The sequence below is a fragment of the Rutilus rutilus genome, assembly GCF_951802725.1.
Source record: "Rutilus rutilus genome assembly, chromosome: 13".
In the NCBI taxonomy this organism is placed as follows: Eukaryota; Metazoa; Chordata; class Actinopteri; order Cypriniformes; family Leuciscidae; genus Rutilus; species Rutilus rutilus.
This window is the reverse complement of record NC_140218.1, coordinates 10,756,575-10,772,345: the sequence shown is the minus strand read 5'-3', so window position 1 is coordinate 10,772,345 and position 15,771 is coordinate 10,756,575. Positions and strand designations below refer to the sequence as shown.

General features: G+C 38.9%; 2 protein-coding genes across 5 annotated transcripts in view; one reads left to right on the top strand and one right to left on the bottom strand.

Annotated features, from left to right (window-relative positions):
• Nucleotides 1-12,507, top strand: part of nhsa (Nance-Horan syndrome a (congenital cataracts and dental anomalies)) — a 102,205-nt gene extending 89,698 nt beyond the window's left edge. For 2 of the 4 annotated variants that reach the window (XM_084428222.1, XM_084428220.1), the window contains 6 exons: nucleotides 2,622-2,817; nucleotides 3,376-3,423; nucleotides 4,952-5,083; nucleotides 5,195-8,047; nucleotides 8,150-8,273; nucleotides 8,970-12,507. In XM_084428222.1, coding sequence (XP_084284348.1) covers nucleotides 2,622-2,817; nucleotides 3,376-3,423; nucleotides 4,952-5,083; nucleotides 5,195-8,047; nucleotides 8,150-8,273; nucleotides 8,970-9,579 — 3,963 coding nt within the window. In that variant the 3' untranslated portion in view covers nucleotides 9,580-12,507. The remainder of the gene's footprint in view (nucleotides 1-2,621; nucleotides 2,818-3,375; nucleotides 3,424-4,951; nucleotides 5,084-5,194; nucleotides 8,048-8,149; nucleotides 8,274-8,969) is intronic. The other 2 variants (XM_084428221.1, XM_084428223.1) reach the window with 2 other exon arrangements.
• A 977-nt stretch (nucleotides 12,508-13,484) lies between these two features.
• The window catches only part of LOC311302383 (uncharacterized protein), a gene marked incomplete at its 5' end in the record, with an annotated part of 40,573 nt that continues 38,286 nt past the window's right edge, over nucleotides 13,485-15,771 (bottom strand). Inside the window, 3 exons of the mRNA XM_084428199.1 lie at nucleotides 13,485-13,694; nucleotides 15,152-15,288; nucleotides 15,372-15,538. Coding sequence (XP_084284325.1) covers nucleotides 13,550-13,694; nucleotides 15,152-15,288; nucleotides 15,372-15,538 — 449 coding nt within the window. The 3' untranslated portion in view covers nucleotides 13,485-13,549. The remainder of the gene's footprint in view (nucleotides 13,695-15,151; nucleotides 15,289-15,371; nucleotides 15,539-15,771) is intronic.

The window sequence follows — 15,771 nt, the reverse complement described above, 5'->3', positions numbered from 1 at the left end:
TTTGAAATTTTGTCTTTGATTCACATCTATCTTTTCTGATAAATTTTAAGGCATATGCAGCATCCAAAATTAATGCAAGTAAAAAAAAGGCTATGTTCAGATCTATGATGTGTCAGTTTGGTTTACAGGCTGGTAACGCGGAACTGCGACATAATGCATGCTTCTTCTAAGTCGAATGATAAAAACAATAATCGGACCCTGATCAACGAATACATTATTGAGCACCAAAAATATTTGAGCAGCAAATCATCATATTTGGAATGATTTCTGAAGGATCATGTGACTCTGAAGACTGGAGTAATGATGCTGAAAATTCAGCTTTGATCACAGGAATAAATTACATTTGAAAATATATTCAAATAGAAAACAGTTATTTTAAATTCTAATAATATTTCACAATATTAGTGTTTTTACTGTATTTTTAATCAAATAAATTTAGAGCAGAAGAGACTTCTTTTAAAAACATTTTTTTTTAATTATTCAAAACTTATTTCTTTCTATACTTTTATATATATATATTTTATTATATTATATTATATATATATTTTATATTAATTTCTATACTTATTTATTTATTTTTACAATTTTTTTAATCACTTGCCATTGGAAGATTGCCAAAATGTACATTTTGGACCCTAAACATAGGTCTTTTAGACATACTATAACTTCCACTTTCTCAAGTTTCCTCGCGCTCCATCTTTCTTTTTCTGGTCTCGAACTTCATGAATGGCATTCTTTCATTCCCCTGATGTCTCGTTTCTTTTCTAATCAAATAGCCCTTTGAACGCGAGCCAGATGGAGAAATCAAACCGTCACATTTGGCTCATTCCCAGCCCCCTACTTTCCCTCTTCTCCTGCTCGTTTTGGCTCCATACCCTCCTTTTCTCCTTTTCTTTTTTCTGCTTTGATCCCATGCTTTCCAATACTCCACTTCACCCCTTGCCCCTCATTTCAGCGCCGGCAAACGAAAAGGCCATAAACTTCCTTTGATTCTGTCCGTCTGTTTTTGTGCCTCTTCCCTCTTTCTTTTCCTCCTCTCCTCCTATGGTTTTGGGAGAAGTTTCCGTGGTAACACTTTTTTTTTGGCTGCTGTTTAATGTGAGATCCTCATTGGGCGGCTGGGAAAGCGACACACATAGACTCAATATCACAGCTCTCTTTAACACTGCACGTTCATATGTGGCTGGGTGACAGCCCTAAACACTTCAAACCTTTTTACGCTCTGTAAACTCCACAAGGTAAGTTTGTACAGTAGCTTTAACTCATTAGATTAGCTGCAAAGTTAACTATCTGACAGGATTTAGTAAGTATACTTCAGCTGGTGCAGTGGATGACAGCTGAAAAGTGGGAATTGAACACTGAAGTGTTGTGTTGCATGCTTCATGTAGATATGTGTCCTGGGTTGTTTAACTTTTTCCTGAAACTGTTTCAAGCAAATGCATCTTCATTGTCATTTGCATGTGTCAAAGCTTCTTTATGTAGCATGTTGCATGTAGCTTTTTTAACAAAAAATCAAAATGTTCTACAATTTTAAGTGTTATTCCTCTGTTTCACAGACTTCATGAAATCAAAATAGGATTGTTGTTGCTTTTAGTTTATGTCGGTTAGCATTGAAGCATTCTACAGCAAGTTAAAAGTTAACTTTTAGCAGATATACACAAAGAAATTAAGTCTTCTTTTCCAGGAAATATGGACCAAAAGTATCCAACTTTTAAATATTGCTATAGCCACTGACTAGCAAAAAGTCGCTAGCAGATTATGACTGACATAAATAAAGACCATTGGCCATTTAAAAGAAAACAGGTCCAACTTCTTGTTTTATTGGGAAATACGTCATAGGAACATTAAAGGGTTAGTTCACACAAAAATGAAAATTCTGTCATTAATTACTCACCCTCATGTCTTTCTAAACCCGTAAGACTTCCGTTCATCTTCGTAACACAAATGAAGATCTTTTGATGAAATCTGAGAGCTTTCTGTCCCTCCATTGACAGCCTAAGCAACTACCACTTTCAAGCCCCAGAAAGGTAGTAAAGACGTCATTAAAGTAATCCATGTGACACCAGTGGTTTAACCTCAATTTTATGAAGCGATGCAAGTGCTTTGCGCAAAAAAACACAATTTACCAAAATATTAATCTCCCATGTGCGTTCATGCAACAACGTCCACTCTCGCATCAACACAACACGCATGGGAGATAAACAACACGCATTTTGTAAATAAAGTGTTTTTTTACGAAAAGGACTCGTGTTGCTTCATAAAATTTAGGTTAAACCACTGGAGTCACATGGATTATTTCAAAAATGTATTTACTACCTTTCTGGGGCTTGAAAGTGGTAGTTGCGTAGGCTGTCAATGGAGGGGACAGAAAGCTCTCAGATTTAATCGAAAGATCTTCATTTGTGTTCTAAAGATGACTGGAAGTCTTACGGGTTTGAAATGACATGAGGGTGAGTAATTAATGACAGAATTTTTGGGTGAACTAACCCTTTATCTGCTCTAATCAAGTGAATTCATTGAGTCTTGAAGTTCACCGCAACACTGGAAACATCATTCATTTGATAGACACATTCAACCGCAGAAACCACATTCTGATATTCTTTGCCGTAATGTTCTTCTAGGTTGCTCCTCCAGTCGATTCGGATTCAGAGGCAGTGGGTCTGGGCCACTGGCCGAAGTGCCCGATCCCAAACGTGCCCTCAACGCTGGACAAACAGACAAACTGGGCTGGAATCTTACCATTACCCACCCCAGAAGAGAAGATGAAGACGGAGTCTGGAGTCATCACCTCATGCATCGTTCCCATTAACGTAACAGGTAAATGCCTCTAGTGTTTGCTGGTGATAATGCATGCTGAGTCAGAACTGAGTCTGACACTTAAATGGTTGTTCATAGCAGTTATAAAGGAAAGTTTAAATTAAAGAAAAGCTACTTTCATTCTATGATTGCTCAACTGCATATGGCTCAAGTCTGGTGAAGTTGTCACTACAGGAGAACTTTGGTCCATTAGGATCTAGTGATGTTGTAAAAGTGTGCAAATTTAGTATGTAAAGAGCAATGATACTAACAAATAATGCCAGGAGCTTGTGTGCCAATTCTTGATTAAGGGTGTGTTCACACTTGTAGTTCGGGTTCTCTTGGTCCTTTCTTAATCCCTGTATCAGATCAGAAATGACAAGATATTGGCTTTTACCTGCCTATATTTTAGCTGTGATAGTTTTGCTAGTGCTACCATAACTCAGGAACAGTATATGTTGCATCTCATAACTAAATGCATATGAAAGCATGAACATCTTGACCAAAGTTCTCCTCTGGCATCAATGAACAGAAGGATCACCTTGTGAGAACGCTGAATTTTGCGTGTATTGTTTTCAGAGGAGGGCGCCAACGCTACTTCCCCCTCAGCGATATCAGCTTTGCTAAGTGAGAGATCTTTTACATGTCCATTAAGTTTCCCTCTTCAGTCTCAGTGCCACTTCATTCCCTAACCATCACCATTTAGAACAACATGTGGAGAGAGAGGGAGAGAGAGAGAGAGAGGGAGAGAGAGAGAGAGAGAGAGAGAGAGAGAGAGAGAGAGAGCGAAGGGGTTGGCATCTTAGCTTTATAAACACTCTCATTTTGGCTGTTGTTTCTTCTTAATTTAATGCAAAAAGCAGTTACGGAAATTGATTATTCACATTACTAGCTCATGCTACTATAAGTTGGCGTTAAGTGGCCATTCATTTAATAAATAAAAGGTTAGTAGTTCTGAAACATGGATGGATAAAGTAAACGGGTGATTTTTTTCAGTTAGGGGAACTTTTAAAACCTCATTCTGTTTTAAAAGTGTAAAAAAGAATTGCTTTAAACTTTTGCCATTTTAGACTTTTAGACCATTTGCTAGTTGAAGGTTAAACAAGGCCATGATCAGATCTTCTTTATTCCATGGCATGTGATAAATGTTTTAACATAGATGAAACATGGTTTGAAGTAGTTTCATTTTCAACTTGTCAAAAGTACCCTAACTGAAGAATCACCTTAATCCATTAAAATTAGACACACTGGAAAGTAGGCTAAAATCTGCAAGTCATAAAATTTGAAACAAAAAAGTTCTTAGTTGTCTTGGTTACTTTCTTTGTGCCAGGTAATGCAAAGAGTCAAGAAAGCGTTTTGTGCATGCTAATCAGTTGCATTAGAATTACAAAGAGGCAGAATATATCTACTCCAGACTTGACTGGAACAGGACTTTTGCAGTGCGTGTCAGCATGGATTGAATCAAAGACAGTGTCGACTGGAAATTGCACATCACAGGCGCAGTGGTGTAATTGGTGCTCAAAGGGCCAAGCCTGCAATCACATGAGAGTCATGATGCATGACACTGGACAAACATCCAAACAAATAAAGCTTCAAATAAAGAGAACCGCAGCATGCTGCAGTCTAGAGAGTAAGGCTGGGGTCGGGTAGGACAGATATACTCCCATTTTCAACCCTGGTTGTTTTCTGTTCTGACGTCCTGAATATGTCGCTCCTTTCACCTTGCATGGCATTGCGTATTGTTGTCTGATGTATTTTTGTGTCAGTTAAAATATTTTAACATGACTGAAACCATCTTTTTTTGTTACATTTATGATTTTATAATACATGCATTTTTTTCTTCTGAGATTTTAAACGTGCATAATGATGCATAACATGCAGAAATGTAGATTTGTTTTTATGTGATATGTTAAAGTACTGTTATATACTGTAAAATATTATAAACATAAAAAAGTATTACATTTATAATATATATATATAATATGTTAAATATATTCAAGAATAAATAATAATAATATAAATGTGTTCTTTTAATAATTATTATGGCTAAAATAAAAACAACAAAAAAACCAGTGTGAGAAACATGGTATGGAGAAGCAAAAAAAAAAAGTCGCTTGCTCCCAACACCCTCTCACATGTCTGTTGCTCTTTGCAGGGGTTGGGTTCGACAGAGAGGCCAGTGTGCGCTGCTCACTAGTCCATTCGCAGTCAGTTCTTCAACGGCGGAGGAAGCTAAGGAGACGGAAAACGATCACTGGCATTCCCAGACGAGTGCAGCAGGATTTGGGTATGTGAAGCCTTCTCCTATCACTCTTTTTGTTTTCATTACATGTTTATTAATTGTATTTAAATGTGATACTAAATGTGATTACTAAAAACATCTTTCATCACTTTTTAGATTCTGACGAGTCTCCAGTGGCCAGAGAACGTACTGTGATAGTCCACACCAACCCTGAACTTTGCCAAGAGGATCTCACGCTCTCTCGCCTCAACACTAAGGACTCTGGCTGCCAGACAGAAGAATTACTGATTGTTGGGGCTGCACCCTCACGTAGACGGATCAGAGCACAAAGGGGGCAGGGCGTGACTGTGTCACTGTCCCATTCCACGGGGAACATATCTTCTCTGCCTGACAACTCTGACACAATGTTCACCGCCTCAGTAGGCTCCCGTCTACGTTCCCGAAGCCTCCCGCGTGAGGGAGGGCGACTGGTGGATGAAGGTCATGATGACAGTGATGAGGATGATGATGAGGATGAGGAAGAACTGTCCCCGTTTGAGGCAGAGGACTTCCTACCAGTCCCAGGGGAACATATTCTAAAGGATGATGAAGAAAGCACTGATGACCAGGCGATCCCAGAGGGCCAGCATAACAGTTTGAAATTCAAGCAACATGCTGGAACTACAGAGCATGACTGGATGGAGAGGGGTCGATCCCGTCTGCCTCGTAAAGCTGACATGGGTAGCTGTGAGATTTCGTCAAGTTCTGATACGTTCAGTAGCCCCATTCACTCCGTTTCCAACGCTGGTGTGCTGACTAGCCAGATGGACCACAAGGAAGATCACCAGTCCTCGAGTGGCAACTGGAGTGGTAGTAGTTCTACATGTCCCTCCCAGACATCAGAGACCATTCCACCTGCAGCCTCACCCCCACTCACCGGATCATCCCACTGTGATTCAGAGCTATCGTTGAATGCAGCTACTAATACTAATGATGATTCCACAGGCTTCATTATTGATCCTTATCCTGGAGACAGATCGCAAGGCTTCCGTAGCCATAGAACAGGTTCATTCACTTCCACTGCAACTGACATGCTTGATGATGCTGGAGTCAGCACTGCCAGTGAGGGTGAGTGGAGCTATCCCCTCTACAGGCACAACATGCCTTGCCAGCCTGACTTCAGTCCTGAGCACTCTAGAGCAGAGAATATCCTAGAATGTCCCAGTTTTGCTAGCATAGCCACTTTTGAAAGTTTAACAGAAAGGCCACCTTCTGAAAAGGCAGACACCGCCTCACACTATTCTGTAGATGCAGAGGGTTACTATACCTCCATGCACTTTGACTGTGGTCTTAAAGGTAGCAAAAGCTTCACTTATAACTATGCATCTGTAGACCAGCAGCAGGCAGAATATGGACATCAAACAAACACACTTGGGAGAAATAGTCTCTCTCTAAGGAAACCAAAGGTGAAGCCATCCCCGCCAAAACGTAGCTCATCCTTGAGGACAATAAGCAGCCATGTTGGACCTCCTACTGACAAGAACGAACCAAAGATTGCTGGTGGTCAGAACAAATCAACGTCTTCCAGGGAGAGAACTCAGCATGTGGGATTAAACGGAGGCTCCTCGAGTCAGCTGGAGTGTGAGGAGCCACTGGGGGCTTGGGGTGTTGAGAGTTCTACAGAGATTCCAGAAGTTGCTTTGTTTGGCTCTACAGAAACACATTCCTTCAAGGATGAGGGAGCTGTCCAGTCAGACTATGCAGATCTCTGGCTTCTTAATGACTTGAAATCCAATGATCCTTACAGATCATTGTCAAATTCCAGCACAGCTACGGGTACCACTGTCATTGAATGCATTAAATCACAGGAGAGCTCAGAATCCCAGACTTCCCAGTCAGGATCGAGGGCCACCACTCCTTCACTACCATCGGTGGAAAGCGAGTTTAGATTGCCTTCACCAGAAAAGCTGGTAGGTCTAGCATCACCTTCCAGTGGCTACTCAAGCCAGTCGGAGACACCAACATCTTCTCTTCCATCGGCTTTCTTCCCGAACGCTCACCCAATGTCCCCTCCTGGTGGTAAGAGGAAACCCAAAGTCCCAGAAAGGAAGTCCTCACTTGCTTCTTTGCAGCAGTACTCATCCAAAAGGGACCTTGAATTGCCTATCATTCCTCCCACCCACCTTAACCTAAGTGCCCTTCCCAATGTCAGCAAGCCTTCAATTCACAAAAAACAGATGCACATCCTGCACCAGAGCAAACACAAGGCAGCAGCTTCAGCAGAAACCAAGCGTGAGAGTCTTTCAAGTGATGAGCTGGCAATCACTAGTCCTTTGGCCATCACTCCTACAGTTCTTCGTTCAGTTCAACTACGTTCAGTTGGCAAATCTGGAGAAGGGAGCTATGATCGACTTAGCACTGATACTGCCACCAGGCCTAAGTGTCCCACTGTGACTATCATCACCCCACCTACTCACAATAAACCCCATGAAACTAGGAAACCTCCACCCTATAGACCCCTTCTCACAGAACCTTCCTCTCAGGACAATTGTGAATCACTGTTTACCCCAGTAGATGGACTAGCTGGTAAGAATATAGCAAACCATTTTGGTGCAAGAAATAGATATGACCGATTAGCCCCATCCCCTCTTTGGAGCATGACTGCTTTTAAGGCCCAGTCTGATGAGGAGAACATGGATGAACTGACATTGGGGAATTCTCGAGAATTTGCAGAAAAGGTGAGCACCTCAAATAGTTTCTTTCCCCAGAGTAGTCTGGAAGTAGAGCAAAACCAGCCATTGAGATCTGAGCCAAACGAGGGAAGCCCTGGTCAGAATGGTCTAGCAAAGAGGTCAGATATTCTTGACCAAGTGCCTGAAATTGTCAAGCAAAGATCAGAGACATTGCAAGCTTTTCCAATTAGCAGTGCTGGAGAAGAATCTGTAACATCAGGTGTTCCAACCAGAAGTGCCTCACAGGAACATGTAGAGGAAGGGTCAACACCAGACACAGAAGACTATTTTAGCAGAGGTATGTTTGTGTAATCTTTCCATTACTATGTAAACTAGCTGCCATGTTCCTTAATATTTCAGACATTTTGAATTGGAATGAGTTTCAGAGTTTCTATTTCAGAGTCCACACCAAGCGATCCAACAGTGTCCCCTCTGACAGACGAATCCAAATCTGAGGATGATAGCGTTTTTCTTTCACCAAGTAAAAGTCGCACAACAGAGGATCTCTTTGCCATGATTCACAGGTGTGTTTCAAGTTTGGTATATTTTTGATATAGAAAAAAATATTACCTCCTTCCCCGCCAGCGTTTTTGAAAAAAACGTTGCTTGCCAGCACCAGCACTTTTGATAATTTTCACACAAGTTTCATGGCCCCCAGTATGTTTTGTTGTATAAATATCTTAACTTACAATTTATCAAAAGAAACAGACCCTCTGCTTTTAAACAAAAACCTGTTTTATTCTAGCTCCATGTATTCTTTTTTATCAATACTTGAATTTGGGAAAGTTTGATAAAAAAAAAAAAAAAAAACCTTTTTGAGCAAAAAGCTGAGAAAATCACATTTTTGATCTTGATCGGATTCAGAACAATGATCAAAACATATTTGGAGTAGATCAAGTCCATCAACTCCCCTAATGCTTTCACAGTCCTATAGCTTGTCCTGGGTCGACATTTCATGCGGTAACAGTAGGCAGTTTTGATTTATATGCTGTTTATTGTCGACAATTGCGTTATTTTATGCATCTGCTTACATATGCTATCGCTTGTTTCTGCTTCATCTTCGCTTGTGTTTTGATCTGGAGATTCAGTACTCTTTCAGAAGATGCCTAATAGCGCCCCCTACCGTACAACAGTGAAAACACGGAAAACTGGAAAATTCTGTCAATGGCGGGGAGAGTAAAAAATTCGTATTGTCTCTTATTTGTGTTTTTCCATCTTAGGTCAAAACGAAAAATGCTGGGCAGGAAAGATTCTGGAGAATCAGTGCGGAGCCGTTTAGCCATTGTCGCTGGGAATGGCTCTGCAATTAATCCTGCAACTTCGCCAAGCACCCCAAACGTGCCTGCAAGTCCATCTATTCAAACTCAGCGAACCCCGGGTCCAATTTATAGGAGTGCCAAAAAGTCCAGTACCTCAAATGAAGAGTTCAAATTGCTGCTGTTGAAAAAGGGCAGTCAGTCCAACTCCAGTTATCGCATGTCAGCTACGGAGATCCTAAAGAGCCCAATTGCGCCCAAAAGCCCCGGTGAGCTCCTGATGGAGGGTTCCAGACCACTTGAGGAGCCACTTTCTCCTTTACAACAGCAGTTTCCAGAGGGAAATCATGAGCAAATCCACAGCCCCTTTCCAAAATCATATGCTGAGGGCTTCTCCACAAAAGCTTTTCCCACATCTGCCTCATCCAGACAAGGCCGGTCAAGGATGCCACCAGCTGCAAATAGTAGCCGCTACAGTACACGCAGTCGGCTGTACACTGCTCCCATGCAGGCCATATCAGAAGGGGAAACAGAAAACTCAGATGGAAGCCCACACGATGACCGTTCCTCCTGAAAAATGCATCTTAGAATTTGAGCATCAACTAAGTCTAGACACAATCTTTGATATTAAGTCAGTAATGCTGGGCTCTTGGCATACTATATATTTTTTAAGTATCTGTTCTTAAGAAGACCGTAAACCATAGACAAACTACATAGTGTCTGTACCCTTTTGTATCAAAAAGAACAAATCATTCTGATGATGGTTTCAGTGGTGGTGTTCCAATAACTTCCATGAGCATATTTATTTTATGTACATGCTTTGTTTGTGTACCATTCATTTGAGAATGAGAGTGGAGAAAACTACATGCTAAAAATCCATCACTTTGTAATTATTCACGGATGCTTTCTGTCACAGACATTTAGCATTGTCTAGGAACAGTACTGTACAGGGGTAACTGTGAAAATGGGTCCAGAAGATGTTAAAAGAAGGGAAAATCTTTCTTGTACCTTAAACGCATACTGTTTATGGCAAACAGCTTGGGACAATCAAAGAGTGGCCTTTTGTATAGATAGCTGTAGCATAAATGGGCTAAGTACTTCTGAGTTAGCCAGCAACTGGATCTTATTGGGCAAGAGATGTAGCTGAGTTGGATTATCCTGATGGCCAACCACTATTTTGCACTTCTTTTGGTACTGAGAAAATATCAGACGTTTTTGAGAAATCGTATAAAATGCCACGAAAGAAAAAGTGACATAAAAATAAATATCTACAAATAGAATAGGATTTTTTAAAATGTATTTTAATGAGATTTACGATCTGGAAAATTGTCCCTTTTGGCATTTTTAAGATACTGAAAGACTTTTAATGCGACAACTAATTTTAAAGCAATTGAATGACCACGTGATTCTTCCCTTCCCTTCCCTTCCATTCAATATTTCTATTTTTTAAGCAAATTTCTTAAAAAATAAATAAATAAATCAACCCATTGTTTCTATATCAATGAATTGATCTAAGAAAAACAACAACAGCTACAACACGGGCACTAGATGTATTCTGTGAATACCGTACCAATCGTTTCTCATATATTAATGAATTCTGCTCATTGTAAAGTGACGTTTTTGGTTATTGATCACTGACCCACAAAGCAGGACAAATACTGTGCAAGCTTTTTACAGCCAACTTGAAATTATGCCTCTACCGCAGTGGTTGTAGCTTTTATATATTTCACTTTAATAGATCGACTTAACTGCATGCAATAAAACTTCAGAGCGGAGCCGATATTGGTACATCATTTTTTTGAGAGCATCAATGAATTTGCATCATCATCATTATGTCAAATATGATCTGTTTTTGTCCTAATATATCAGATCGAAACACTGTTGACAATCTTTTTCAAAGACATTTATATGTAGTCAAATGGACTGGCAGAATAACGTGTAGAAGGACAAGTAGAAGTTTGTAGAAGTGTGTAGTGAAAGTGCTTTTGGTCAGGAGGCTTTTGCAGTTTGTGTTGCTTTGGGTTTGAATTTGCGATGTTGAGAGGGCAATGAGGAAAGTTACTAGAAGGACTTTAAGTTGGGTATCGTCCTAGACACTGATGGAAAACAAGTAGCACAGACAATAAAAAAAATATCCAAAGAAAGACTACAGAGATGTAGAGTCACGTCAGACTGAGACAGAGCAAGTCTGCAGTAAGAGGGGTTTGCGTCTTAAAGTCATACATAGACAATATTTCTTTGCTGGATCAGTAAATCTGTGTGTATGAGGATGTGCTGAAAATGGTGCGAATCAAAGAAGAGAGGTTGTACAAAAGATTGAACGTGGATTTGCACTACTGTTTTGGTTATCGTTTTTTAAGACTCACCTCATGCTTTTCATTTTGGTACGAAAGTGTAAGAGTTAACTAGTGTCTATGAAATATTGGGCTTTTATCAATTCATGCCTGCAGATTTATTTATGGACTTTTTCTTTCAGAGGTTAAGCTTTATTGGGAAAACACTGGTTTTAAAAGAGATTAATCTAATGCAGAAAATAAAACCACTTATAAATAATATAAAAAATACTAACGACATAAGCTACCGTGTTAATGAACCTTTGAAACCTAATGATGTCCAGTGGTGTATTTGGCATTTCTCTCCTTTGTACCATTGACCGCCTGGTGTTTTTGCGACTTACCTTGCTATTGGTGTCTTTGGATCATTTACAGGACCAAGTATTTGAGCTGTCTTCAGCTATTTGATCACTAACAGCTACCCGCAACTATCTAGCTTTAGGTAAAGATGTTATACAAAGGGAAAAACACAACTACAAATCTAAGCAATCTTAAGACTTCCATCACTATCCATCTCTAAGACAGAGGTAAACGATTTTGTAAGCTACCATTCCAACAATGTAAAGTCTAACCTTAAAATTTGCACTGATGTAGTATGTTTGTGAAGGTTTTCACATTGTCTATTGCTGTACCTAAGGCTATTTAAACAGGAATAGTTAACACAATCGGTTATGAGTTGAGAAAAAAAAAATAAATCTAATATTGTTAAAGCATGCTTGGTGAATGGTAACATGCAAAGATTTGTGTACCAAAGGATTTCAGAGTTGGACAAACACTGTACTGAACACACAGTTATGTGACGTCTCTCCTGGTACTCGACTGAAGTCTTCAAGCAACTAATGTTTTTTTTTTTTCTTTCTTTTTTTGTACACATTTGTAAATATAATACCTTTTAAAATTGTTTCCAGGGTGTTTCTTATGTAAAATGTTTTCAAAGTTTACATTAATTATAAGCCTTTGTATATTTTTGATCTGTGCAACACTTTTGAGTCTTGTATTTATTTTTTAGTAAACTTTGTGGAAAGTCCCATTGTAAAATGTCTCGAAAACCGTTTGCCAGCTTGTCTGGCTGTTTAGTAAATGTGCATAGAAGAGGCCAATAAATGTGACTGCTTTAAACACCTAAACACGTCTCTGTGTGTGTGTGTAAATGTTCATTTATCAAGACAGGTGAATATGCTGAATTAAATGAAGTCTGGTAAATCATGACACATTTAAACAGTTCATTTAAAACTCAAAAATGCAGTGGTTTCAATAGTGAGTTTGAGATGTTGTGCCTTTTGTTAATGAAGTGTTAAGAAGCTGCTCTTACATGCCCCACTTTGACAGGTGTGTTTGTAGTTTTCAGGTTTGAAACTTTTTACTACATGTTTTAGTTGTGTGTGAGCCTTGTAACCCACTAATGAGTTAATTCATGTGGTTTTGGTCAATTAGTAAAGACTGGTGTTACAGGTTACACCCTCGGCCCGAGGCGCACCAGTGATGGAGAAAGAATTAGAATGTGTAACCTTGCAATAACACTTAAAGTCTTTATATATAATGCATTAATTATGCCTTGTAATGCAATGCATGGTCTCTCGAATAATTGTAAACACAGTTATAATACAGTATAATACTTATGTATTCATTGTACACACCTTTAGAAACTAATGCATTAAAACATGACAAACCACCAATTTCAGATCCAACAAGGAATCTGCATATATTATAATGCATTTTAACTTTGATTACAATTATTTATGAAAGGATATAATGCATTATAGCATTAATTATGAACACCTTTATAATGCATTACACATAGTGTTACCACTTTTAAGTGTAAAAGTATTGAAGGAATGAGTATGACTATTGATAGTATGATTTGTGTGACCAAAAAAACAACAACGGAAGTTATTTTGTTTTTGCGTTTATTGTTTGGTACAGATCTACCCGCAGAGGCTAACTGGGATCTGCTAACCAGCCGAACCTTCAAACCCAAACCTTATGCTCAAGTGGGACGAATATTGCCCACAAGTATAAGATCTTATACAAGGACATAATTTAAATGTGACAGTGAAACATTCACACTCCCTCTAAAAATCCATGATAATATGCACCTTGAAAAGCACCATGTTTGAATTGTGTAGGTTAAGACAAGGCTGAAGCCTCAGTGTAGTTATCAATGTCTTGAGAATGTAGATGTTTGCGCTCACTAGATGAAGTCAAGGTTTCTCAGCGGTCTTTGACCAAGATGTCTGCGACTCCATGCACCTGAGTGAGCTGAGGACAGTCAAGTGTTGCCAGAAGCTTCTGTGAGCCGGAGCGTTTGGGAACTACTGTCTCTGTCAGACACATTTTGGCGTGGCCTGAGATATCACTGAGAGAAAGGATGAAAGATAGTTATTTGATATACTGTGTGTGTGTGTGTATATATATATATAGTAGTGGCCAAGTGATGGTCATCCTCACTTTTCATAAAATAGTATGAAAAATTTGTTACATAATTTATCAGCATATTGTGTAGTTGCTGGATAAATACCTTAACCAACTTTAGTGTTTTGTTCTTCCCTCATATTTAAACAAAATAAAATATTTTCCTCATATTTTGAGGGTTTAATTGAACTTTTACGGTCATTAAAATCAAATATTCTCTACTGACATCATCTTTGGCCACTAATGTATATTGGTAGTTAGTAAAAAAAAAATATATATATACAAATAATCATTTAAATATCAATAATTGACTTTGGTGACCTAATTCACAAAAATGAATAAAACTTCGGAAACCATTTTTTTGCTATTGAAGTTTAAATCAGAGAAACCAGTAAAACATTATGTCTTAATACTGTTAGGATTGTAAAACTAATCTTCTTAAGAAAACGGATTTTTCTTATTTTAGTAAAATAAATGAAGGTGACGTAGTGTGTGCTTTCTATTGTAATAATAGTACATTATGCATAATTATAAGTAACTAACCCTAAACCTAACCATAACTCTATAGTAAGTACATGTACTTCATTAATATTACGAGTAAGTACAATGTGTAACCTAACCTTTATTTTTTTAAAGGGGTGGTATAATGCCCTTTTCACAAGATGTAAAATAAGTCTTTGATGTCCCCAGAGTGTGTATGAGAAGTTTTAGCTCAAAATACCCCACAGCTATTTTTATATAGCATGTTAAAGTTGTCACTTTTTGAGGGTGAGCAAAAACACACCGTTTTTGTGTCTGTTCCTTTAAATGCAAATGAGCTGCTGCTCCCGGCACAGGGGGCGGAGCTTCAAGAGCTTGTGTTCTTTTATCTCACACACACATGCAATGGAAATTTCAAAAACGTTCAGCCTTTTATGTTCAAACCGAGTCAGACAAAGATACTCAAGAAGAAGTGACAACATGTAGAAGCAACAGGACATTTCTGAATGGTTAGTTGATGAATTTATGTATCTTATGTGTAGTTATCTTCTAGTCATTGATAAGCATATTCTGTCATGATAATCTATAAATCGCGTTCCCGGGGGCGGGGTTTATGTAAAGGAATGACATTGACATTATTAACCCGGGAGGAATGTCGTGTATCAGCCGTTTGTTGTAGTCCTTAAAAAGCAATTTCTTTAAAACAAATATCTCCCTTTGCTTTGAACTTTGAGCTTCGTAACTTTGCAGATGTTGTTTATGCTCAAACAGCAACATTACACACTAACTAAAGTTAGAAAAGTGAAATCATAATCAACCACCCCTTTTCTTTTAACCGCCAAAATCATTGTGAACATTCATTGTTAAAAAACACTTCATCAGAAAACAGTTTGGTTCAGTCATTGCAAATGAACGTCTTACCCGTAGTGAATGGTTTTGACATGCTGCATTCCCAGTCCCTCGATCCGGATTATGACGTTCTTCAGCACACGGGGCAGTGGGTTCTGGAATTTGATCTCGACTTTCAGCTCTCTGCCCACTACAGCATCACATACAGGCTGAGAGAGAAAATCACACACACAAGCTGGATTAATGCAACATAGCCTGCTGGGAAATGTTATCAGCGGGTGGAGTCACTTACACTCACAGCGATGATGAGGTCTGGTGTGCGCAGTCTGAAGCTGAACTGTTTGGCCAGAGTTTGTCTGGTCTCAGTGACCCGTCCCGAGATTGTGAGCATCAGAGCCGACTGACCCAGCAGCTTCTCCTTATAGTCCTCATAGTGCAGGGTCCACCCCAGAGACCGCACTACACAGCCAAAACATTCATGACACTCCAAACACACATCAACATTTAAAACGGACTATATTAATAAGAACAATTGGTTACAACAATACCATATCAGTTATTGAATTACATTGGTTTTGTCTTATTTACAAGTTCTATACCAGTGTAATACTATTTTAGTATTATTTATAGGTCTATACTATTATAGAATTTATTACTTTCATTTTTATATTTTGCATTTTTAATGTAACTTT